Source organism: Aulonocara sp. 'chitande type north' Nkhata Bay, linkage group LG17 (genome assembly GCF_057382095.1).
Source record: "Aulonocara sp. 'chitande type north' Nkhata Bay isolate Kocher_YH1m ecotype deep benthic linkage group LG17, A_spYH_male_GT1.1, whole genome shotgun sequence".
NCBI lineage: Eukaryota > Metazoa > Chordata > Actinopteri > Cichliformes > Cichlidae > Aulonocara > Aulonocara sp. 'chitande type north' Nkhata Bay.
The window spans coordinates 28,411,385-28,438,790 of NC_141360.1; the positions used below are offsets into that span (position 1 = coordinate 28,411,385).

The window sequence follows — 27,406 nt, forward strand, 5'->3', positions numbered from 1 at the left end:
TCTTGCAGATCTTCCAGGGAGACTGTGAGGCATTCCCAAGGCAGCTGAGAAATGTAATCTCTCCAGTGTCTCTTGGGTCTGCTTTGGGGTCTCCTCCCAGTTGAACATGCCTAAAAGTAGGTGTTCTAGTGAGATGCCTGACCCAAGACTGACTGGCTCCTTTCAATTTGAAGGAGTAATGGTTCTTTCGAGTCCCTTCAGAATGATCTAGGCTGATCCCAGACACCCTGCAGATGAAACTCATTGTCATTACTTGCATCTGGAGTCTCATTCTTTTGATCACCAAACACAGCTTGTGAACACAGGTGAGGGTATGAACGTAGATCAACAAGTAAATTTTCCCACTCAGCTCTCTCTTCACCACAGCAGATCGGTACAGCATCCATTTTGCTGCAGATGCTACACCAGTATTAATCTGTCTAGTCTGTTAATCTCCAGCTCCACTCTCCCCTCACTTCACCAACCAAAAATTGGACACTCTGCCTATTTCCAGCTGTTTGACACTGGCTTGCAAAACACTCCAGTGCGAGCAGGAAGTCTTGGCTGGATGAAGCCCAAAGAACCACATCATCTGCAAAAAGCAGAAATGAGATCCTTAGACCACTAAACCCGACACCCTCCTCCACTTGGATGCTCCTAGAAATTCGGTCCAAAAAATTATGAAAGGGCATTTGTAATTTATCAGGATCAAAACAAGAGCAAGATGTTTTAATTGTGTTCAGTCTGTATTTTGTGTCTTTGTTATTAGCTCTCATTCTGGTTCCATTCACTCCAGCTTCTAACCTCAGAATTGGCATTTATTCTATTGTATATATTGATTCTACATACTTAAAATGGTTTCAGTACACATTTTCTGCTATATCGACCAGCTTACCAGCTGTGCTTTCCCCTTTCTCTCCTCGCTGTCATGTAAAATTCAGTCTTCTCCTTTAAAAACTGAATTAATTTTTTTAGAGTTGTTAAAAGTGGATGAACAGCTACATAAAGGAGACAAATATAGTCCAGTGCTGGGGGGATGCTGTTCAAATTAGCAAAATTACTAAAAAGGAGTTTTGTAGGAAGCTGCTGTTTTGCTAAATACGCTAAAAACTGAAGGCTGTTTTACAAGAACTTAATCAGCAAATTAGGCCAGTAGCTGGTGAGGAAAATAACTTCATGTACAGAATAGATGACACTTATAGGTTAAATAGTTTAAATCTGTGCTGCAAAACCGAAAAATGATGCCCTTTGCAAACTTTCAAGTATTGCTGAATAGCTGCTGTATCCACACGCTGAGTGAGTGGCTGAAGTTTGACATACAAGGACTTCAGATATTATTTATTTTTTTGACCCTGTGTCACCCACAGTGTGGATTTAGTGGTGCAGAAATGGAGCAGTAGACAGTGACAGATTGGTGATGAAGAGAGAAGAGAGAGACAGGGGGAACACCTCTCCTTGAAAAAGCTGAGCAGGACTACCTTTTAGAGTTGTGTAGGTGTGAATGGGATTTTCTTCCTGACACTGTGGGAATATGAGGTGAAACTGAAATTCCTGTTATAAAAAGACTCCACACTGTATATGTCGCTAATGTGTTATTGCCTGTTGCATTAGCTAATTGCCTTTTCTGTTCAGGGAGAAACATCGAGATTTTCAGTGTTACTGTACACGGAGAGAAAAAAGGAATTTCTAGATTAAAGACAGAAGTATGCACCTTAGCAGTCTTTAAAAGGGTCTCTACTGATTTTATATATTTATATATAAAATCAGGTGCTCAGGAACTTTTACTCGTGCACCATAGAGAGCATCCTGGCGGGAAACATCTTAACCTGGTTCGGGAACAGCACCATGCAGGACAGACGAGCTCTACAGAGGGTTGTGCGGTCAGCTGAGCGCACCATCCGCTCCGAGCTCCCTGACCTGCACTCAATCTACAGCAGGCGGTGCTGGACCAAGGCCAGGAAGATCGTGAAGGACCTCAGCCATCCCAACAACAGACTGTTCTCTCTGTTGAGGTCAGGAAAGCGATTCCGCTCCCTGAAGACCAACACAGAGAGACTGAGGAGGAGCTTCTTCCCGCAGGCGATACGGTCTCTCAATCACACCACCACACAGTACTGACCCACACATATGGTTCTTACACACACACTGGACTTTCTGGACTTTGGTTTTGCACAACACTGGTCACTATATTCTTCATTTCCGGTTAATACTTGTACAGCTGCTGTTATTGTGTATATATTTATTTATATTTAGATTTCTTCATACATTCTTATATAGTTCTATATTGTGTATTGTGTATTTTGTTGTACAGTTATTTTATTTTCAACTTTAATTTATATATTTATCTTTATCTTATTCTTCCCAGTTAAATTTACCCTTCATTCTAATTTGTGTTGTACAGTTATTTCATTTTTAACCTTAATTTATATTTTATTCCTTCCTAGTTAAATTTACCCTTTTTAATTTTTCATATTTATTTCCTATCTTATTCATAGCCTTTTCCTTTTTTGTTCTCTTTAGGTCACGAGCAGTTGTCCAAGCATTTCACTACATATCGTACTGTGTATGACTGTGTACGTGACAAATAAAATTTGAATTTGAATTTATATATTTATGAATCAGTTATCAGTTATTAATCAGTTATTTGTTGATCACCCAAGTACTTTCATAGTGGACCTTTCAATGAGTAAGACCAGAGCTATCACGTCAGCTGCCATCTTCCACGTGTATGTTTCGCTGTACCATGGTACAGTATTGTGTTATTGACTTCTTCTTCAGCATCTAAATATAGAACACTTGTAGCTGTATGCTCCCCACTTCAGTTCCAGAGGAACTGCCTTCTTGGCACACACTTGGTACGCTGTAGTCCCTACTGTGCCGAAGAAAAACAAGTACCATCGTGTTTTTAGAATTTTGGTACTTGATGGCACCATAAGTATCGGTTCTGATGACATGTCTAACCAGGTTTGTGAACATTTGCAGTCAGCTGCAATGAGCTCTGAGTCTGAGTTTATTAATTAGACAGTTAGCCATTGTTTCCAAACCTTTGCCAGTTGGTCTGAGAGTGATTGCAGTCAGTGGAGGCCAGATTGCAATTGGCTGGTTGCCTTAGATTGCCTTAGATGCCCAAGACAACCAGCTTGTTACTGTAACTACTTGAAATTGCTACTTAAATAAAAAGAAATTAATAAATTCAATTAGTTGGTTACCACCGATTTATCTGATTTGATTGATCTGATTTAAAGAATGGTAGAATGCTTCTCCGCCATCACTGCCTGCTTCTTTTATGAGCATGGAGTAATGTGAAGGAAACAGGGCTCACTGTGTGTCAAAACAGCCTTCCTTCAAAACATTTAAGTGATCTTTACTTACTTTTTCCTATAGTATGCACAATTGCAGTCACTGACTGGTCATACATGAGCGTGAAAAATCATTTGTTTCTGCTTTTTTCTTTAAAGTAGCACCTCTCCCTGTATTTGCAGGGCATACATGTACTATACAGCTGCAAATGCATGCACACATTTTGTGCAGCTTACATAAACCCACTAAAGAAGTAAACCGGGGCCTCAGAAATTAAGCTGTATTAAAGATCGTGGAGCAAGATTTCTTCTCTGTTCTCTCTCCAGAAATACAATTTGCCTTTTGAGAATTTTCACACACTTTGCACTTTGATTCTCTCTCTGTGGTTAAGCTAATTTCAACTATGACACCACGCAAACTCAGTTATGTAAACGGGCGCATCTGCTACATTAGACATGCGTGAAAAGTAGCATATTCATACCCTAAAGCATCATGGGGGCTGGACTCTCTCTGTGCGAGTCGGTTTCAAACATCAAAGGCCAGTTCCAAAGAGAAGTTAATGCTCACATGTAAGAGTCTGTCTACGTGTGTGTATTTTTTATCATCCTACAGGTCATATCAGTTAGTGAGCTTCTGCAGCACTGCTATTAATCAGCTGGTATCTCTTCTGCTTCTTCTTCAAAACAGGATATGAAGCAAGCCCACTTCCTGTCTGACTTTATCTGTTGTGATGGCAAGTGCACCTCAGCGCATATTGGTTCCTTTTTTTAATTTCCCCTGAAGTTATTGCTGTTGTTGAGTCCTCTCTTTCTGTTGAAACGCCCTTTGATTTTTCACTATATCAGGCGGCGTGAATTTCAACAGGCAGTTGGATTCAGTTAACTTAAATTCCCTCCCCACAAAGAAGAGGTTCCTTTTTAAAAAGAATCCAGAACTACAAAGGTTTTCCCAGTTCCTTCGTTCCTTTTCCTTTGATGACAGTTTGCCGCTTTGATGTAGCCTGAACTTTGCTGCAGCGTGATGCCAGCTTCAGTATCAATACTGAGTGAGAACCAGCAAATGAAGGCTTTCGCTTCCGAGTTTGCATCCAGAATGGGAAATGTCTTCCCACTTGAAAGACATTACATATTCTGTTTTTTAATGACTGATAAGAAATTACATTTATAAAGAAGTGGAGACCAAATTTAGCTCTCACTTGTTGAGCAGCAGCTTTTTTTTAAATTGCTCGAGGTATGTGTTGCTTTTCACCACATCCCCAATTAGCATCCAGTACATCAAGGTGAGCTTAAAAGAAAAGAAAATCATTTTGTAATGCCTAAACAGGCTTGGTGGAATGAAACTGCTTACTGTACTGTACTCTCACCTTTTTGGCTATATCATGTCTGCTTAGTTCTCTGCAAAAGTGATGAACAGGGAGGGAGAAACTGTCAGGGTGTAACTAAAGAAGAGTTCAAACAGAGGGCAGCATTGCTCTGCCTGCGGGGAGGCCCGTCATGACGTTTGACCTCTTTACCTTTACTGCTTTGATCAAAAAGAGGGTTTGGACCTTAAGGAGAACCTGATACAAAGGAGAAAAGAGATCTGTCAGAAACCGGAAAACACACTATTAAATTTTAATGTAAATGTGCAGCACAGGAGCAGCAGTTGCATGCAAACATGAATGCAGAGACACAGCATTTCAACCCAGAGCTCCCCTTCACATTGCTGAGGTTAATTAGGTAGGACGTCGTCTGCATATTTGACTAATCCGCCAAGAGTCTGCATTCCTGCAGCAGCACCTCTCCTCCATTATCTAATCGCAAGTTGTCTTCTAAATCTATTTAAGCTCTGCTGGCTCGGTTTATGCTTCTGGTGAAAGAACAGAAAACAATGGAGGAGTGACAGGGCAACAGACTGAGTTCGGGAATTTAGGTTGAACGTGGAAGAGCGGAACAGAACAGCTGTGATAAGAGACCTGGCCTCATTACAAAGTGATTTACAAAGTTCAAGTTGTTATCCAGTGTGTGTGGCATTCATTTTCAAAAGGCGCATCGCCTGCGTCTTGTACTTTTTGGCAGGGTTTACACATTGAATACAACGTTCACAGGTTCTCTCACTGGGCAGCAGTGAATATAAATACATATCTATCAATGGGGTTGAGACTCCTTCTCAGAGTTGAGGCCCTCGTAGAGCTTATGAAACAGATCAAATATGCATGAGTTTTAAAAGAAGTAATAGGACAACAAAGAATAATATTGTAATCTGTCAGGCCTCTAACAGTAATGATGAGACAAACTATAGGACAGAGGTGCAACAACTAGAGTCATGGTGCCACGACAATAACTTGGTCTTAAACACCAAAAAGACCAAGGAGATCATTGTAGATTTCCGGAAGAGGGGCCATAACAACCATCTGCCTCTCTTCATTGGCAGTGAGGCGGTGGAGAGGGTGAGCAGTTTTAAATTCTTGGGGGTAACTGTGACCGAGGACCTGTCCTGGGGCAACCATATCACCTCAGTTGTACGGAAGGCCCAACAGCGCCTCTACTACCTGAGGAGACTGCGGAGCGCACACATTCCCAGATCTCTGATGTTGAACTTCTACAACTGTGCCATCAGCAGCGTTCTGACGTATGGATTTCTAGTGTGGTTCCCCAGCTGCACCAAGGCCGATCAGCAAGCACTCCAGCGGGTGGTGAAAGAAGCTGGCAGAATTATTGGAACAAGTCTGCCAGAGATCAGTAATATCTTCCCCACTCGCTGTCTGAGGAGGGTGCACAGTATCCTGCGGGACCAACATCACCCTGCGCGCCACCTTTTCCATCTGCTGCCCTCAGGGAGAAGGTACAGGTCCATACAGGCCAGAACATCCAGACTGGCCAACAGCCTGTATCCACAGGCTGTGAGGCTCCTGAACTCTCTGCCCCCCTCTCACGGACAATAACCATATCCAACTTCTTAATAGCAATGAACTGGTCTGCATTGGTGCATCATATCTTTATTCTCTTCCCCCTCCTGCCCCCCCCCCTCTTTCTTAAATAGATAACTATCATATCTGATATCATATCTCACAGTACAATAATATTGAATGGGTTGCATTGTTGTATTTTGTCATGTTTCTCAGGTCTTTGTCTGAATTTCTACGAACATTATTGCTAAGGATTGTCTTATTGCATTGGAGTCACACTGGGTTAAATATGTACACTTGGGTTTTAAGGGGTATTTATTATTTTCTTCTTTTTTTTGGGTTGTATGGAAGCTCCAAACGCAATTTCATTGTTCTTGACAATGACAATAAATAAATAAATACTAAATACTAAATACTAGCTGTGGTCGTAGAGGTTGAGGGAATTCCCTTGATGGTCAAACTGCACATTATAATGCTTTTTTCTAAGAGAATGCCAGACAACAATATTATTACCTGCTCACCTACACATACGCTGAACCAATATCATGTGTATTTAAATGAGTAGAAAGAAATTTCCATTTGCATGAAATGACTAATTATGTAACGTGTATGAAAAATTTGTACACGTGGCATGGTTTTTATTATAGGTTGGACACTAATTACATCACAATGTGCTGGCTGCTATTTGAGCCAACTTTTTTTAACATGCGGGTTAGTCCAGTACAATCAATGGAGGTCCTGCATTGTTTGATTATACGAAATGAGACAGTAAACAGCTGGTGTCATCACCAATACTAATGTGGACAATAACTGTGAGTAAAATGTTCCAGACAGGACTCCAGCTTGTGTTGATTGTGCCGTCAACCAACACCCTATGTATTTGTTCTTCTCCACACTATCAAATGAGACTAAAGGGATATCTAAGTATATCAGAAGAGGAGCCTAAGGCGGTACTTGTATCTTTAAAATATGATGAGAAGGGGGTCCTGACCAAGTGTTGGTATGTATCAAGTTGGGAGCAAGAGTGTTAGGCTAAATTTCTTATGCAAGTTCTCGTTGACGTCCTTAGAAGAGCAATAAAAAGCATTCTAACAGGAAACATTACCAACTATTAAAAGATGTGCACAGACCAACACCGCAAGGCTTTGCAGCATCTGATTATATCTGCCCAGAACACCACTGGCACCCTGCTATGTGTCTGCTCAGAGCCTAAAGCATACTAAAGTACACTTCGACGGACACAGGCCACAGCCTGTTCACCCTGCTGCCACCCAGCAACCCGCTGAACCACCAGACTTCAGAAGTTTCTTTCCTCGGGCCGTGAGGTTATTGAATTGATCTGCCACGCTCCATCATAAATATAGCTTCAAAAATATATTTTTCTAATTTTATTTTGCTTTTGTTTTTTTTGTCAGTGATATAAATAAGACGTCATTTGCAAGCTTCCTCGACCTTCTGTGGCATAATAATAAATACAAATAGTGATTCTAAAACTTTGAAATGTAAAATTGATGAAATGTAAGTGACTGAAGGGGAAAAAAGCTCTAGAAGAGGCCAGAAAAACTATGCAGAGCTCTCTGTCGGCTTTAGGCCAACCCCCAAATGCAAAAGAAACTCAGTAGTGTTACACATCGGCCATTGCTCCACAACCTAGAAGTGTGCCATAAACAGAACACCTTGTTCAGCTCTGGCCTTTACAATGAGACTCACGCATGCTGCAAACAAGATTTCCTCATTTCCTCACAAAGTAGCTACACAAATTTGTTTGTCCAGGTTTTTATGATGGTAATATGCCTCGGTGTATGACTGCTGTGTTTTAGCGTTAATACGGCGATTTTGGGAGTTTGTCACTTCCAGAGATTCTTTGTACTGCAGGGCTTAATGACTCAGTGTACATGTTTGTTTTGGGGTAACACCAGTGGTAAATATCTGTTTCTGTGCTTTCAAGGTCTGTTCAAACCCAGTGAACCCACATTGGCAGCTTAGTGCTTGTATTACTGGGATTAGAGTTAAATAAAGGAAATATGTGATAAAATATTATAAAAATGCTTCTTTTAATAAACAGTGTACCTTTAACAAAAAAAAAAAGGCATGTAGCTACTAATTACACTCATTGGCCACGTTGTTAGACACACCCTGCTTTAGAGATTTTGGGCCATAGTGACATGATAGCATCACACAGTTGCTGCATATTTGTTTTTTGTTTTTTTGCCTGTCCCATTTGGTTCTTTAGCCGTCAGAATTGTTGTCTGAAGACCAACAAGGATACCCAATGGATTTATTTTGCCAAATGGATCATCATGGTATTGCCGTATTGGTCCATTTGATCGACCTTTGTTTTTATTATTTATTTTATTCTATTTTCAATTGTTACAGACAGGACAGACATGAGTGAGGGATAGGAAAGGGAGAAAGAAAGAGGAAGGAAAAGAAAAACAGAAGGGGAGAGGGACAGTGAGAAAGGGAAAAAAAAAATCTCCTGGATCACCTGTTGAGAGAAAAAGAATAGAAAACAAGCAAAAAAAAAACAAAGCAATATACTAAACACAACACCATCGCATTAATCTAGCTAAGTGTAAACAGCAGTAAATACTAAATATTGAATGTTGTTGTGCAGCACGCAGGACAGACAGCGCACAATGTGCTTTGAAGTAGCAGCCAAGAAAGGTGTGATTTAAGTCTACGAACAGTGAACACCTGTGTGCACACCTGTGTGGATCAGCGCGCTTGTATTCCCCATGTAATGGTCTGCAAGAGGATGTAGAGAGCCATAGTCCTGTCCCCCAGGGCATGAAGCAGGCATGAAGGAGATCCAGGCCCCAGAGTGCGAGAGCCCAAGGAGGACCACCCTCATGGGAAGGGCTGAGGATCCCCAGACGAGAGGTCACCCAGTAGCCACCGGGCAGAAGCTAGAGGGGCCTGCACCGGCGTGCCCGCCGGCTCCGCCGGCAACCAGCTGTGCCAGAGTGAACCGAGCGCAGGCCCAGAGGCCGGAGGCCCGAGGGCCCGAGGGCCCCCCGCGCCCCGGAAGAGGCCTGACCGAGCAACAGGCGCCAGGCCCCGCCAGGTAGCCACCGGGAGTGAGCTGGTACATACCTGAGCGCCCAGCTCTGGACACCAAGAACCACCAATGCACCGACCCCTGAGGGCATCAGTCACCGGCAGGGAGTGTGGTGAGGGGAGATAGGCCTCCACACTTTGGAGGGCCTGGGAGTTCCCAGAAAGGTGGAGTCTAAGACCCAACCTGACATATAGACACAGACAAACAGGCACACACAGACACAACCATGCATTCCCACCCTCATGCACACATATACAGTACAAACACTCAGCACTCACCCAACGTAAGGATTGATGCTGCATGTTTGTTAACTGCACATCCATGATATAAATCTCCAATTTCACCACATCCTAAAAGAGCTCTATATATGTAGATTGAGATCTGGTGACCGTGGAGTCCATTTGAGTATGGTGAGCTGATTACAAAGTTCAGGAAGTTTGAGATGAATTGAGTTTTTTGACATGGTGTGTTATTCTTCCGGAAGCATCCATAAGAAGATGTGCACATAAATGAATGTCAGCAGCAATACTAAGAGGCTCAAACTATGCCAATAATCCATGCTTTTATGCTCTTTATGCCAAATTCTGACCCCATTATTGGCATGTCGCAGCAGAAATCAGATCAGGAAAAACTTTTCCAATTGTCTATTGTCCAGTTTCGGTGATCCTGTGGAAACTGTCGTCTCAAACCAATCTTTCCAGGACCAACAACTAGTCACATTCAAAGACATTTAAATCACCTTTCTTCCTCATTCTGATGCTCAGTTAAACTTCAGCAGGTTGTCTTGCCCATGTCTGTGTGTCTAAATGCTACTGCAACGTGATTGGCTGGTTAGATATTTGTGCTAACAAGCAGTTGAACACGTGTACTTATGTGAATGTAGAAACTGTAGGTATAGAAGCTGCTACACAACAAAACCACTACCTTGACAAAGCTGCTTGGCCTTTTGTTGAGCTACAATCTGTCACCTTACATTTTCCCAGCTGTTGTCTTGCTTAAAAAAATCACCCAAATACTGTGACGACTACTCCAGAGAATTAAATGATGAAAGCTTGAATCAAAATTTTCTCTTGTCTCTCCCTCTTAGAAATATGTCGAGTGTATTTATTAGGTTTTAAACGCAGCACAAATTTATCTGATACTTTTTTGCAGATTTTTTTTGTTTTTTGTGAGTCAGATCTATCTACATTTATTTCAGAACGGATTCGAAACTGGACACTGTGTCTTTATCTCTACGTGCATTGAATTTAGGTTTTCCTCCTCTCTCCTCATTCGCTGTCAGTCGGCTCTTTTTAACAACCCATCCTGCTGGCTGGATAGGTCAGTGCTAGAAGGGGTCAGCAGAGCAGCATGATCGATATGGCCTCAAACAGTCACAGTGTGCACTGATCAGCTGAACCATTAGAAACAAGCCTTGCTGTATCTCTTTTTTTCTCTCTAATCTTCTGCCTCACGATTTACTACTTGTCTTTGTGTGTGTGTGTGTGTGTGTGTGTGTGTACCGTATTAAGAGCAAATAGTGCTGAAATGAATGATAATCTGAATTCAGAGGAAATAAGACTGCCTAGTCGTGCACTTTGTTCTGTTAGTGTGCGTATGTGTGCGTGTGCAGCCAGCCCTTAATAGCACTTTTAATTCACGTTTAGTTGTGTCTCTGTGTGTACAGCTGTTGCATAATTCCCCTGACCTTGATCATTGTGTTGATGCCTGTCAAAACCCAGTGAATGTTCTGCTGTTGCTGCTTTACTCCAGTGTCTCCAAGGAGACAATTCCTCATGAGATACACAATCTGTCTGTGAGAGTGAAAGTAGAAGTGAAATTTAAATGCTTTCTTTAAAAAAAAAAAATAGAAAGAAAGAAAGAAATAATATTTATTTTCAATTAGATTTCACTACAGGAAGGATTCCTTCGGTTCCCTGCAGATATGATCAATGAAATAAAAGGAATTAAGAGTTAAAGTGCAGCTTTTATTTTGTACAGCAAATCTTCAAAGGAAGCATTGATTTTTTTTTTATCCTTCATTTCAGGATGCACATATGCCAAAATCAATAAGAGGGAGACACGGGGTTATAGAGATTATAGGGTGGTGTGACTAGATACATGTTTTTGGCAATTAGATACATAAAACCAGTAAGATTTAGAGCTGTGTGTGTGTGTGTGTGTGTGTGTGTGTATATAATAAAAAAGGCTCAACAGTCACTTTTAGAAGTTTCTTGATGCAGCTTTTCAGCTAAGATTTGCTCAGGCTAGAATTGAGCTAATTAGTACTTCTCTCACTTGTACAAGTTCATTTGAAAAAGAGAGGTCATATAATTATAGCCCCGGGAAAACCCTGAGCTGTAAGTAGATTTTAGTGTTTGTGTGTCATCTGTATACGGGTGTGTTTCGGTGCGTGTTCAGCCTCTGTGGAGCTGGATTTCCTCGTAACTTTCTGTCTTTGTGTAATTTTATTTGCATGCTCAGCCGTTTCTCGAGTACAAGAATTGACCTCATTCGCTCCCATTATTTGCCAGTGTGATGAAGCAGAACTTAAGATCTCCTGACTGTTGCCTCCGAATGAGAAATTACAAGCCTCACCCTGGGACCCTTACATAATAAAGCTAGATTGTTTTGTGTGAAGAAAAGCGCAATATGAAAACAAACTAATAAACACACTGTTACACAAAGAAACTGCTCTGTAAAACAACACCTGTAAGACTTCATACGTAATTTACTTGGGGAAAAAGTGTCACTAAACATTTTAAAATGAGCAATCTGTGTTCTGAAGGGCATTTTTCTCAAGAAAACACCACAAGCCACTTTCCACCTGTCCTTGCTTTCCATGCTTAACACATTTGAGGAATGTGAATCCTAATTGGTCGGGACTGGCTTGTCATTTCCTGCTTCTAAACTAAAAGAGACTGTCGCAGCTGGTAGCACACTTACACCAGCTGATGAAATAAAGGTGGTAAATCTGTACAACTAAAAGCAGTCATAAACGTGCGTGTGTGTGTGCGCGCGTTGATTAATTGAGGCATTTCTCTGTTCCACAGCATGTGGAAGGGCCTGAACGTGAACTGCACAGACAGCTCAGGATACACACCCTTACACCATGCATCACTCAATGGACACAGGTAAGCCTGCTAATGAGTGTTTCTGTCACTCTATTTCTGCTGGATAGAAATTAGTTGTAAATGCAAGTGCTACTCAGTGCACTGGAAACAAATTGTTCTGTTCTTTGTACGCTGTAGAGCTGAAGCTAAATATTGTTTTCCATTATCAGCAAATCTCTAATTATCTGGATTTTTATGTGTTTGCATGCAAATAAATGGGGGACACAGAGATATCTTTAGATTGGTTTCTTTAAAAAAGTCTGACAGTTTCTTCTACAGATTGCACTCTGTGATTTTTCTATTCTTTAAAAAAAAAAGTGTAATTCTGTGCAAATAAATAAATATATAAATAAATTACCATAACCAAAGGAAAAGAATCTAAAAGAAGTCAGAATGTCATAAATTTTATTTAATTGTTTTCACATTTCTGCTGTGACATGATGAGAGGCCATGGTACTGTGCTTATGTCATGCTGTCAGTGTAAACTGATTTTGAACGGGCCTTTCTCTGGATAAACCTGCAGGGAGGAGTCTTAACTGCAAACGCATCCTATTAACTTGATAAGGTAGTTACACATCCAGGGGCCTGTTCCAGTAAACAACTTCAGTGAAAACTGAAGCAGCTAAACTAGTTGTGTTCCCGTCCTGCTGCTCCTGAACCAGATGTCTGATTTCTGCACTCATACAGTCAATATCAAAGCACATAATGAAAATGTTGATCGGCTAAGTTAAAAGTTGGTACAAACACTGTACAATACACTGTATGGACAAAGGTACTGTAAACCCATGCCTTGAAGCTCCCAGCACACATTTCATGTGCTGATATTAATGCCACGTCATGACTGAGCTGCTGTGGTTCCAGCTTGCGATAATACCACTTACAGCTACACCTACAGAATACCTATGAGGGAAATTTATTGCAACAATGCCACTGGTACCACTGCTTGCAAGGTACCACTACTTGCTCCTCCTGCCCTGGCTAGTTTGCATCATGACTTAAGGACTGTTTGGACTAGACTAAATGTATTTTGAAACCAGCACTGAATGCTGTCACGCAACATTTCTGGCTGTAAAAGGCGTTTGAAGATATTATCGACTGCTTTGTTCATGGGATGTCACATAGAGATTTGATGCGAAATAACTTTAATTATAGAGGCTTTAAATCAAAGTTAGAAGTTAGTGCATAACAATGAAAATGAAAGCCATTACCGAAAGCAATCTTGCATTTTTGGGCAGTAAAATAGTTGCCTACAGTCAGAAATACAAAATTCCTACATTATTTCCATCCAAACTGTACAATATGTGAATGATTTGAGTGTCTACAGCTGCACAGAACTACAGTGCAGCTCCCTTTCTTCACCTGGTCCTGCTGAGAAATCCGTTACACACTTTGGATTAGCTGCGAGCCTGACTGCTATCCCGGTTTGGCGGAACTGAAGGATTAGCACCGTGTTTTGGGGGCAATTATGTGGATTTCCTCCTTCAGATCAACGGGGAAAGGAGGAGGGAAGTGAGGGAAAGAAAAATGCACCCTCACAGTGAAAATTAGGCTGCCAACAAAAAGCTTCAGAGGAGTGATTTAGCATTTAGGTGGGAGAGTGAAAAGAGAGAAGGAAGAGGACTTGGCAACAGGCAGAGCTGTTTTCAGAGAGCTGTTCTTCAGGCTGGGTTTGAATTGAATTTTTAAAGATCACAACGTTATGACATCAAAGGCGCTTTGGTGATAAATACATATTTTTCATCCTTACGCCATCCTTGTTTTAACTGTTCCTTAAACTGAAATGAAATTATAAGAAGATATAATAAACTACAGAAATAAGTAAGTAAGTAGTTCATTAAGCAGCACAGAGCTGCTTCATTGTGCTCTCCTGGGAGAGGTTTTGCCCTTCTGTCTCCTCTGTTGCTCCCTCCTGACATTTTCAATGCAAATCAAGCACTTCGCCTTGCCTCTTCAGCTGGAGTCCCCCTAATATAAAACACTATCACTGACATTACTACTCAGCAGCAGCTAAATGGATTTTTTTTAGCCCAATCCAACTCTGTGATTTGCTGCTTTATGAATTTGTGTACTGCTTTATTTATCAAGAGCAGCAAAGCAGCAATGCTGCTCTCTGTAGCTGTACTTTTTCCAGTGCCTCCTGCAGCGAGCTTCCTGTAAATCCCTCAGAACCAAGGCTTTGTTTAACTAGGGTTTAGTAGGAAGTGCAAGTTTATTATCACATAAGGTGGATAAAAACCTGCATAAAAGATGATCTACTGCAGAAAGAAACACAATAAATACCACGATGGTGGAACAGCGAAATTAAGATTGTGTAGCTACAATATGAGAAAAGCTCATTACGATACAGCCGTGTTTATTGAGCATCTTTTTAATTGTAGTGTCAAAGTGACCCACGATTTGTAGGCATAGCTTTATTTCATTTCTTGCACATTCAGTTTTGAAGTGGAGAATTTGCATTTTTTTAAAAAAAGAAAAGAAAGAAGCACCTCGTATACTGCTGTCCTTGAGTTTGTTCCCTCGAGTCAACTTAGGTAAAATATTACTTAAAGAAGAGAAAGGATGACTTTTTTAGATGAAAATGATGAAAATGGCAAAAAAAGAGAAATTATTCTTAAATGAAAGAAAGGCATTTATCTGTAGAGCTTGAACGTTTTAGTATAGCTGAGCATTTGAAGGTGAACATGCAGCATTTATGTTTCCATCTACACAGCCTGAAGATTATTATAATAAAATCATTTATTTAGCCAGTTGTTACCAAGGTCTTAGTGATTTATACAAGTACTTTTTGTTTTTATATATAGTCAGTAAAAACTTCACTCTCGGAAAGTAGCATGTTTTGCTAGGTGCTGTCTGTGCACTGCTAAAGGATTCGAGTACTTCTTCCACCACTAAAAATGATTCGTTGGCCAATATGATGAAGAGATTCTTTGCAAATTGTGTTCCAAAGTGAAAAGTGCTAAAAAAGAATCGTTGCTGTCAAATAAAGTTGACTGCTTACCATCATGTGGATTTTGTAGCACCTGGCTGCCTTAACTGTCTGTTCTTCCACTTGTTCCTCTGTTAATGTATTGATATCCGTGTACCTGCTTCTCTCTCAGAGAGGTGGTGCTGAAACTGCTCCAGTTTGAGGCATCCACAAATGTGTCTGACAGCAAAGGTTGCTTCCCGCTACACCTGGCTGCCTGGAGGGGAGATGTAGACATCGTCCGTATCCTCATCCACCACGGCCCATCCCACTGCCGTGTCAACCAACAGGTAAACACGCAATAATCCCTTCATCATCCTCTTAAGAAACTTCACCTTCAGTGTCACCTTAAAGTCTAGCTTTTGTTTGAGCTCCGCTATGTCTCTCCTCGGTCCAACAAAAGGCTACAGGCTCAATCAACTGCAGCCCTAGAGGTCATGCTAAATAAAAAAGTGATTTCTCAGGTGTCCTTTAATCAGGCAGCAGGCTTTAGCTTGTGGTTCTTTGTCTTCAAAATAAAAGTACATGTGGTTCTGCGATGCTGTTTCATGTTCTTGTAATGAATGTTAATTGACTGGACTCAACAGAGCAAACATAAAATCTATTGATTGTGCTACTAAAGGTCAGAATAGCTACTTTGCCATTTTTTGTATTGCAGAATCTTTTAGCAGTCCATTCCTTACTTTTTAAAATGGGTTTTTATTTGTAAAGAGAGGCAAGCTGAGATGGTTTGGACATGTGCAGAGGATGGATACTGGATATTCTGGGAAATGGATGGTGAATATGAAGGAGCCTAGAGGAGGATAGGAGGAAGCCCACAAAGAAGCCCCCTTGCTGAGGCTTCTTTGTGGGCTTCTGTGGATGTCATGAAGGAGAAGATGCAGAGGGTTGATGTGACAGAGGAGGTTTAAGGTGAAATGGAGGCAGATAATCTGCTGTGGTGACCCATAGAGAATTCAGAACAAAAGAACTTGGCCGGCATATCCACCAGCTACACTGAAAGCCTTGGATTATTTGGCTTTTTCATCAGAGGCCAAGTCAGTCTAGACTAAGTTGGACTAGTTCCCCAGACTGACAATCTGTACTCAGATATGGAGAAGGGACTCTTGTGTCAAGGCCAACAACCTCTGTTCCACTTTCTAAGAAAGGGATCTAGATTTGCACTAAAATCGAATGGATTTTTTCCTTTCCCCATGCACCACCTCTCTGTGTTTTCTGAAGCAAAATACACGCAAGTGTTTTTGAAATCGCTGCAGAACTATTACGTTGCTCTTCCTGAACAAGGACGTCCTCTTCCACTAAAATAAAGTCCTTTAGCCCGATTTCTCGGGGCATGTAAACCAGTGCTACCGCTGGTCGTCTCATTACGGCTTCTGTCCAACAGAGCCGATCCTTTACATTTTCCAGACATCTCTCTCTGACAGCCCGGTGAGCGTTTCAGCTCCGGGAGCATTCAGCCTGCCTCTGCTGTCATTCCTTATCAGCAAAAATGACCTTCTTCTCCTGCATCACTCCTATTCTGTCCATCTTCGCTGGCAGCATATTGGTGATGTCACAGCTCGCTGATGCGCTGCATCTGAAGATAAGGAAACAAAACACAGGAAGCTGTTTAATCAGAAGTGTTGGCAAAAATGTAAATACCCTAGATATTTCTTTAAAAAAATCAAATCAAATCCTGCACTTGCCGATGGCATAGTAATGGACCTCGCTGGCTATCAGAGCGTTATTTACTCTGCCTAATAAGCACAATTTCCTCTGCCACCATTAGCCAGATTGTTTCCCCGTGAGAGTTGTTAGAACCTAATTGTGTGCTGTGATAAATGATGTCCTTTCCCCGTAAATGAAGAGGTTCGTCAGCAAGTGAACACGGACAATTTTCTCTTTTACCTTGTCAATGAGTTGCTGTGTGGGCAGCGTGGACACACACTGAGTGGAAGCTGCTGATGGAGAGAGTACTGTGGACAGGTGCTGACTTCTTGGCATTGTTTGACTGTGCTCTTGTACCTCTTATTAAGTACACACACAGTGAAAAACATCCCACTTATCTATGCGTTCATGTTTTCAAGCACATTTATTTAATGCTTTCTTAAATTTCCTGGAATTTCGTCAGCAAACCCCCAAAGCAGCAGCGGCTTCTCTTTCTTTGCTTTTGACCGTGCATTATGTTTTCTAACACAGCTGCACAGAAAATGAAAAATGAATTCTGTATAAGTGGTTTTTGTACTCGTTTGCCCTAAAAGAAAATCCTTCATAAACCAATGTTGCTTTTGTACAAATGTTTTAAGGATTAAATTATTACTTGGAGCCAAATAGTGTTTGAATAGTGAGACTTTCTTCCCTTTTTTGCAATACTAGCACGGTGCCAAAATAGCTAAGGATGCACTCGGTAAGCAAACATCCCTCCTGATAAAAAGCGCGTGTCCTTCAAAGGAGCACTGGATCTGAACTGCAGGTGGAAAATCTGTCTGCTGTGTTGTGAAACTGTCTGGTGGTTGAACTATAAGCGAGTTAGTGGGGATACTCTTGCAAAAAAACAAAGAAAAGTTGTGGCTATCATGGCAGGTCCAGTTTCCGCTAATGTGCCTTTCTCTGACAATGCAATTAGAAGAAGCATGTCAGATAATGTGGGCGATATTTTGCACAGGTGTGAATAAAGGTGTGTCTTGACATTTTTGCTTGTCCGTAACTAAACTGAGACTTGCTTGTGTCTATAAATAAAGTTGCTCATTACCGTTATCTCCTGCTACCTTTTCCACACTCCTGTCATCATTTGTGACTTTATGTAAGAAAATGAGCACACAAGTTGAGTTTGTAGTTCAGTTTAAATCTGCTGCGCTGCACTGTAAATGTGCTGTGTCGGTGTGATTGCTTTTTTTTCCTAATGAAATTCTGAGATTTGTTAAACAATTTAAAATCACATGAATAGTCATGAGTATTTTACTATTGAATATTGTGAAATATACATTTTTGAAGTAAGACTGTAACAAATATTCGTTCAGTATACTAGGCAGCGAGAAGGTTCTGGGTTTGAATCCAGCGGTCTCTCTCTGTGTGGAGTTCACATGTTCTTGCTGTGACTGTGGAGGTTCTCTCCGGGAATCCCGGGTTCTCCGCAGGCCAGATGTTGTTGGGTTAACTGGCAATTAAAAATCAGCAATAGTTGTGGATGTGTCTGTGAGTGGATGTGTGTCCCTCCGTGTTAGCCCTGTGATAGACTGGTGGCCAGTAGGCCTTTCACCCCATGGTAGCTGGGATCCTGTGAGCCTGAATTTGATAACAGAAAGAAAATGAACAAACGTTTCTTGGTGTATATTGATAAATATTTAGGGACAGAAAATGCGAATGTGTTTTATAATTGTACAGAATATTTCCAGTTTATCTTTAAAACTGTAAAAGTGAATGCTTTGACATGAATTGAGCTGCGGTTTGGGGAAGGCCTCGAAGGGGACTGGCGATGGCTCCCGGGCCTGGCAGATCCCCATGCACTAAATAGAAGTGAAGAAGTTAAAGAATGGAGAACAAGGAGGGAGGGTGGGGCATGTAAACGAGAATGACCAGTTTGTAGAACTGAGGGAACCTATATAGATGACAGCCGGAAGGAGCGTATTTGGAGGCGTGGTCCCACTCCTGAAATTCCAATACATAATCTCCAATTAATCATCTAATTACACTGATCATCTTTCTCTGTAACACTCTTCATATGCTATATCTCACTTTGATGCTTGTCATCAGCTTCCATCCTCCTCTGTGTGTAATAAGCTGTTACATTAAAAAAGATAAACACACTACGCTCCCACTTTTATGAACACTGTTATGTTAGCCTGCTCTTTAGTGTCCTTAAAGGTGTTAGTTTTCTCCTAAGCACTCAGGTTTGCAAACACTGAAAACTGAAAATGTGGTACTTGGGCATTTTTATTTGTGTATTTTATATCTATTTATATTTTATATGCATGCTGCATGTTTGTACAGTATTCTTGTTGTTATATCAGCGCCAGGGTACAGCTGTTTTCAGGTTGCAAGCATAAATCAGTGGGTAAGATTTATTTAGTGTTGGTGTGTTTACGATGCCTAAGCTCCATATTTCCCCACTGTCTGTCGTGTCTGCAGTACAGAGCAGAGCTTGCATACATTAGTCTGGGTGATGTAGTGAGTCTCACGCGCACTCACACCCATCATCAAGACGTACAGCAGCAAGCCATTGGCTGCACATTACCCCATTCTCAACAATATTACTCTGCCCACACACACAGCATTACTCGTGTCAGAGGTTGAGTATTTATGTGTGCGCGTGCTTAGTTTTATAGGCTCGCTCTGGTGGCACAGTATTTGCCTTAATATGATCTTTTTTTCTTACAGGAGAAAGGGAAACTCAACATTTGTGCTTGCTTTTGTGCACGACGTGAGAAATGGTGACAGGAGTGTGGAAAAGGTAGCAGGAGAGAACTGCAATGAGTGCGAAAGGTCCTGAGAGTGTAAAGAAAGAGATGGGAGGTTGACAAAAATCGAGCTAGGGGAAGTTTGTGGGCCAGTTCCACTCTGCAGCCAGCAGAAGATTATTCAAGGTTAGTGGGTGTTATTAGTTGGCGGTAAACCAGTTCCAGCCCACTGTTTATTGTCTAATTGGTCCCAGTAGTTCCCATTCGCAGCTGCTTTTGTTTATTGCGGGAGCGTGTGCGCACGAGAGAGGTGGAAGCCGCCTGACTGGAGGAGATGATTATACATGCCGTGTTCGTGCGTGTTTATGCGTGTATGTGTGAAAGACAGTGAGACAGTGATTGATGGTGAGAGATTGTTTGTTTGCTCAAAGCTTGCACTCGGATTGCAAGGCCAAATGCATGTTTTGACGACTAACACGTGGCTGTTTGTGATCTCTTTCTCCCACTGAGACTGACTCAGATCAACGGCTGGGTGAATGAATAGAAGACAAGTCAGGAGTTTAATTTCATTTAATTTTGTTTGTTTTTATGATAGAAAAGGGAAGAGTAAGGACCAGGTGTTACACCTGGCTTGTTCGGGACATTTTAACAAGGTCAACAATGCCAAAATACACATCGCTAAATCAAAGAATAGATGCAATTACCCGAAAAGTCCAAGGAGTTGCCTGAAAGGCGAGAGGGAGAATATTGTCAGTGGAAATCTCGTATACAGCCAGGCTGGTGAAAAGGTGCTCCATGAGGTACAGTACTGTGCAAACGTCTTGAGCTAGCCGCTATTTGTTTGTATTCTTCTTCCAAGCAGACTTTTCTTGTAATCTTTTAAAAGTGATCTCAGGCAATAGTTCTTTCTGATTCATTGTCAATCTTGGAAGAGACTTGCAAACCTGACGATTATTAGAGGTAGTTTTTTTTTTTTTGTTTGTTTGTGAACTCCACTTAACACCGACCTATGAATCATTCAAGTATAACAGACAACCTAATAACTTAGACCAATTTCAAATTGTACTTTGCTACTAGCAGCCTGTCGCAAAATGTAGATTAGATTAGATTAGATTAGATAGAACTTTATTAATCCCTCGGGTGGGTTCCTCTGGGAAATTCGATTTCCAAAAAAGCACAGCACCGACAGAAGTTACAGAGTTACAGAATATTATATATATATATATATATATAAATACAGAGACAATATAAATAAAATATACGAAGGGGATAAATAGAATAAATAGGAATAAAAAATAAAAATACAAGTGAATTGCACATTTCAAGTATTGAGGTCTATTGCACTGTTGACTATTTACAAAAAGTATTGCACAAGGTATTGTACAGTGAGGTGAAGAGGCACTACAGCTTAGTTGTTCCCCCCTCCTTTGTCCTCCTGTTTCCCCTCCCTCTCCCCTCCAGAGAGGAGTTAAACAGTCTGATGGCTTGTGGGACAAAGGAGTTTTTAAGTCTGTTAGTTCTTGTCTTTGGGAGAAGCAACCTGTCACTGAACAGACTCTTCTGGTTGTTAATGGCCGTGTGCAGAGGATGCCTGGCATTGTCCATAATGTCCATCAGTTTCTTTAGTGTCCTTTTCTCTGCCACTGTCACCAGAGTGTCCAGCTTCATGCCGACCACAGAGCTAGCCTTCCTGACCATGTATTTATAATTTACAATTTATTCCTGCTTTGTTCAGTCAAATCTACAAAAGAAAGCTAAAGATAACACAGTTTGACAGGCATAAAATCTTACTTATGCACCATCAAAACAAGACAATTTCCAAAGAGCTATAAATGAAAAAAATTGAGCCAGTAGTGTTGGCAAACCTGTCAAAAGTGATGGAATTATGAACACAGAAAAGTACCATCAGATTTTGATCTACCATGAAATACCATCTGGAAAGCATCTAATTGGCAACAGCTTCATTTTTCAGCATGACAATGATCCCAAACACACAAACACTGCAGTAAAAACATACCTGGATAGAAACGCACAATGGACTGGCCTCCCCAGGGTACTGATCTCGACATTTTAGAAGCAGGATGGGATCAGCTAGTCAGAAAATGGAACCAAAGACTGCGAATAACCAGAGGAGAGCTTTCATGTTTTCCAAGAAGTATTCCCAAAGATTGCTTAAAGAAATTACAAGGAAGCTTTTGTCTGAAAGACTTCAGGCTGTGTTGAAGAACAAAGGTGTTCAAAGCACATATTTACTTTTAAGCTTGTTAGAATTGTTAAAGCTGTGTTTTTGCCTGTATTTCCATGTATTTTTGCACACATTTCAATACATTCCTGCACCTGCTTCCCATTGTCTTAGCAAAATATAAAGACATGAGGAGTTTGTACTGTAGCGGGGGGGGGGTTGGGGCTTTCCATCCTCATGGACACAGAAAATGTTTCCCCTCCTCCATCAAGGAAGCTCTTCCGATTCTTTAAATGCACATCGGGAAGATGAGAAGTGGGAAGAGTGGGGATTTCTTGATGACCTAAGAGTGAAGCATCAAACCAGTAGTAGGGGTATCTTACTGTATATGGATGTCTTTAAAAAACGTATCCATGCTGCACCTTTACATGTGAGGCAGTTAATTCTCATAGTCTTCACACTGTGGATGGAAAATCAGCCACATGCAGTGTAAAGCATGATCATCCTGTGTGTGATGAATCTAGTTATCATAACTAGTGTGTTGGGACCACACACGGAGCAAAAGCAGGTATGTGTTGTGGAAATAACATTATTGCAGGTAAAAAAAATGATCCAAGGAATCATGCAAAAACACTGATCTGTACGTAAATTACAAGCTTTAAATTAACTGCTGATAATTATTTTAACAATTTTAAATATCTAATGACTGTATTTAAGTTTTATAGGCCTAAAAGAGATTTTCATAATTGCATATCTATAAAAGATAATCTGCTGTAAAGCTCTGAAATTGAAAGGTCATTTCAGTGGGTTTTACATGTGGTACAGCTTTCATTTCATTTTCACTTTTCATTTATTTAACAGGGTTGTGATTAACACTAAACTGCATTTAAAAACCAGATCTAAAGGCTGCAAGCTTCAGCTACAGCCATTTGAAAAATGCTGTAAAGAATGATGGCAGTGAACAAAGCCAGTATAGACTCATGGCCTATGAATTGGTGCACTCTGCATGAACTGGTAAGAAAACAGATACCACCACATTTTTAAAAACAGTAATGTTGCATATTTTTGTAGAAAGTTCTATAATTCTATCACATATTGGACCTTGACAGCCCAGCAGCCCCAGCCTGAAACAAGCATTTTTACAGTAGCTCCTTTCCTTTGCCTATAAGCCACCTTTCTTCTGATTGACTGCCTACGCCTGTGTCTGTGCTCACAGCTGGAGCTGTGCACCCAGGATGACCATAGCGATATTCCCTCTCTTACATCATACAGAACCAAGAGCAGAAAAAAGATGCCTGAGGTTTTGGCTTCAGTCTGTTTTGAAGGTTGTAAATATAAAAATACGATGCGACTGGGTTTAACAACATTTTATTTTCAAACTGTTGTAGTATTGCTGTATTGTTGATGAAACATGAAGGAAATTTGAACAGTTACTGACCAATTCTGACATTTTTACTCCAACGTACCTGCACAGATAAAAGCTAGCATGTAAATTTTGCTAGGTGTGTATCCTTACAGTAGTTGTGTCCTGCAGATTTGCCCACTGATGGAGGACAGATGTGGTTTGTGTGCGTGGGAACCAGCACAGAACCGTCTTGGCTACTTTCTCTGTGTGGGACCTTTGGACTCATCAGTTTAGGGTTATCCTGTGCGTACACTGTGTACTGTATGCGTGTGGGTGACTGAGTATGTCAACTATGTGTCGCTGTAGGAATGTGTTCTTCTGCAACAACAGGAGGATGTAGGGTTATTCTATCCCGTCTCCTCTCCATTCCCCCCCCCCCCCCCCCTCATCGTTCTTCTTTTCCTGCTCTCTTTGTCCTCCCAGAGGAGACACTGAGCAAGATCACAAGAGAGGCAGGCCTCTCACCAGCAAGAACTTCTGAACGCTTAAAGACTGTGTGAACTGAGGCAAATGTTACAGGTCACGAGGCCATTTTCCTGCTGTGTGTTTCCATGAGAGTGCTTCTGTGTTTGTGTCTATTCGGTCTTGGTAACTCGATGTCCGGTCATGCACACATGCTGCTTCCACACAAGAAAATGAAACCATATGTGTCTTGGTGATCAACTTGAGAACACATGCTACTATTGCTGCGACAAACCGCCCTGGGAAAGTCCTCGGCCACTGAGATGCCCACTGCTGCCAAGACACACACTGAGCCACAGGTCGCTTTCTCATGAGTAATCTCTTAAAAAACGATATGTTACTGTATATCATATGTTTTTAAAAGCCTGACTCCCTGCCCGCAGTGGGATTCCTAATTAAAGTTCAGCAAAAGTAAACAGATTCATTTCTCCATGAATCAAAACAAGCTTTAGCCCTGAGCGATTAAAGCAAGCCCAGAGCAGATTGTGTGCGAGGGTGTTAATTGAGGTGTTATAAAAAAAACATTGCAAAACAGATTTCTAGGATTTCTTTGAGGTCGTCAATTAAGACGTTTAGCTGGGGAATGCTTCAGGGAGGTCAGAGTTTACAATGGCAACCGCAGACCGGCCACCCTGGAGCAGAAGGGCGTTCGGTGTCTAGCTCAAGGACGCCCATGTGTAAGCATTAAAGATCAAGCATACTGCCCCTGGTGTTGAGAAGTCCACTTTGATAAAGCCATACATCATGTTTTTTTGGGGGTTTGAGTTTCAAATATATTAAATGAAGTGTATTTTAATTGCAACTTTGACTGTGGGAAAGTTTGTCTTTTACTCAATCAGTCAAGATGCTCTCAGCTTCTCAGATGTGAGGAGTTGCTGCAGCTCACATCATGACAGTTGCCTTTCATTGCAGATTCAATATCTTTGGGCTTTTACTTCTTTATTGCAGCGTGGGCTCTCAGTAATCGTGATGTGCATTTTTCAGTATTTTAATGGAAAACCACAAGTCAGTTTTTCCCCAAGTAATATTAAGAGAGTAATTAATAATGGTTATAAAACAGTGTGTTGCAAGAAACACTCCTGGCACCATTTACCTCAAAATGTGTTCAGTTGAGTGCTTTTATTTTGGAATTAAATCAGTGTCTGCAGCTGATGTTGCTGTGAATCCTGTGGAAAACCCCAAAGGGTTGTGCGAACGAGTGTGTTTCTTGCCAAAGTGTCTGTGATCAGTCAGTCGGCTACGAAATGTGTATACTGCAGTCTATTCTGTCTCGCTTCTCATCTTTGTTGTTTCTGATCTGGTCTCATCTTCTCTGCTATCTTTTGCAATCACTCCACTTGTCCTCACATGTGTTATTAAGTTATTATGTTCACAGTTATTATGGCTCATTTTTTAGAAATTAGTTTCTGTACCCAGTTTGACCTATTTAGTGCACAAAAAGGAGTTAAAGAAACAGAAACCACCTATTATCTCTCTCTTATTGTCCTTCAGTCTACCTCTCAGCTCCTACAATATGTTCTTCTGTCTGGATAACAGATTTTATCCACATTTTTCTCTAAAACGAATTGTTACAGCTGTTGAGTAGGGGTGTAATATATCACTATAGCAATATATTGTTATTTTATTTTGTGACCCAGTTATTAATTTGCTCTGTAAACAGATTCTCTCAGCAATTTGACTCATTTGATTTCAATGTTCATAGGATTGTTCAAAAGGAGACATATGTGGACTAAATGCTGGCCAAGGAAGTGGATATGCTTATGATCTGGAAAGGCCTGTGCAATTGTCCTGTTGAAACAGCCGGGTATAGGTTTTGACACCTCATCACTGTACCTCTGTACGGTCAGATTTTCACCAAGAACAATCAGATCAGAGACGGTGCTCTCATTAACTAGCAAGGCTGCTCCAATAGCTTAGACATGCCTGCCAGCATCCAGCATCCTAATACCCCGACCTCACTCAGTCATGGCGCTGAGTGTAGCTTTTTCGGGGGGGGGACCATTGGTTTTGAATTGGTGTTCAGTACACAAATTGTCATCACTGACCAAAACCAATCACCCAGAACTGAAAAGAGCTCACACAGAGATTTTAGTAATGCACCGAGAACTGCAAAGATTGAAGATGTATTTCACTTTAACTTAAAAATTGCACGTCTTTCTCTTTCTTTGTTTCCCTACACCACCACATTTCGAATATGTTGCTGCTAGACACCAAATCTTTCTAGAAAAGTCAAATTGAAGTTCTTAGACAATGTAAATTTTTTTGGAACGAACTTGCATGAAAATACTTTTCCCCCATTTTAAAGCTTTATTATCGTTTTTACCATTCAAATGGTAAATGCCAACATCATGTAATGGAACCAGTGTTGGAAATTTTAACCTACCTCTGAAAAATGTTCTCTGGCCATACTATCACACTTTCAAGCAAATTCAAACTCTCAGAATTTTATGCTGAACTTCAGCTACACTTTTGAAACGCCATATTCCTGAAGTCATTGTAGCAAATATTTGGCCTGAAACATTTGAATGACATACAGTAGCTTAAGTAGTTCTCTTTTTATCTAGCTGTTTGAAACTGGCTCCACAGAAAACACTGCAGAGTAAAGCCTTGAAAATGGCCCTGACTTCAACACAAAAATATTTTTTTATGAGCAACTAATAACTGCAGAGATCTGAGATTTTAACGTTTTCCTATCAAGAAATGTATCGTTCGTGATGGTCAGGCTGGAAGCATTTGGTTGGAAGACATTGAATGACCATCAGCCTGAAAAAAATCATATCTTAACCTTAAATATCTCATATCTTAAAAGTTATTGGTTTGAACAGCTCGTAAATATAATCTAAAAGCTGTTTTTCTTTATTTTTCAAAACACACACCCGAGACCTGCGTTTAGGTGACATCAAAAGACAACACTCTCCCTGAACAGGCAACGCACAAGTTCTAATAACAGAACATAAGAGGGAGTAGCAGAGACATTCACCTTGTATGCCTCGTCTTTTTTCATTCCTCATTTACCCCGCTCTCCCTGGGCGGCGAGCTGAGCTGCTTGGATTATGCGATGCTGTAACATAGACGGAGCTCATCCTGCATATCAGTCCATCAGCATTAACACAGTGCATGTTCAAACAAATACCTCTGCTCTTCCTCCGCTGTGGTTTCATTTCAGACCTGGCCTCGCTGATAAGGCTTGCTTATTTGCATGGATGTAGCTGTTTGGTCCCAGGGAGATGAACTGCGAGAGCACTGATAGAGTGCACCATGGGAAGTGTGTGCGTGTATGTGTGTAGGTATCATTCTGTGAGCAAAAGTTGATTCTTTGTGTCCTTCACTTAAAGAATGCAGAAGATGCGCCACATATAATCAATATATATGAGAATAAATCCTTCTTTAAAGAGTAATAAAACCATATAGCTGTCATGGTAGAGTGAGCTTTATCAAGCCAGGGCTTCATTACTGTGTGAGCATTAATATCAGCTGCATATGCTGCTGAAAGAAAGGCTGTGACACAATCATTTGTATGGGCATGTCAATAATGTTCTGCCATGCCTGTTGATGCGGCATTAGTAGACGGCTGTTGCTCAGAGCCCAATCAGCAACAATGCACTTGAGTGCTAGATGGTATCGTAAAGCTGTCAGAGCAGCGTAATAGGAATATATGGCCACTTCGAGAACACAGAGGCAGGATCTTTTTTTCTCC

General features: G+C 41.0%; 1 protein-coding gene across 3 annotated transcripts in view; it reads left to right on the plus strand.

Moving 5' to 3' along the window:
* The window catches only part of anks1b (ankyrin repeat and sterile alpha motif domain containing 1B), a 275,289-nt gene that overhangs the window by 69,210 nt on the left and 178,673 nt on the right, over positions 1 to 27,406 (plus strand). For all 3 annotated transcript variants that reach the window (XM_086269113.1, XM_086269110.1, XM_086269111.1), the window contains exons 2-3: positions 12,260 to 12,340; positions 15,418 to 15,574. In XM_086269113.1, the coding sequence (XP_086125239.1) occupies positions 12,260 to 12,340; positions 15,418 to 15,574 (238 nt within the window). The remainder of the gene's footprint in view (positions 1 to 12,259; positions 12,341 to 15,417; positions 15,575 to 27,406) is intronic.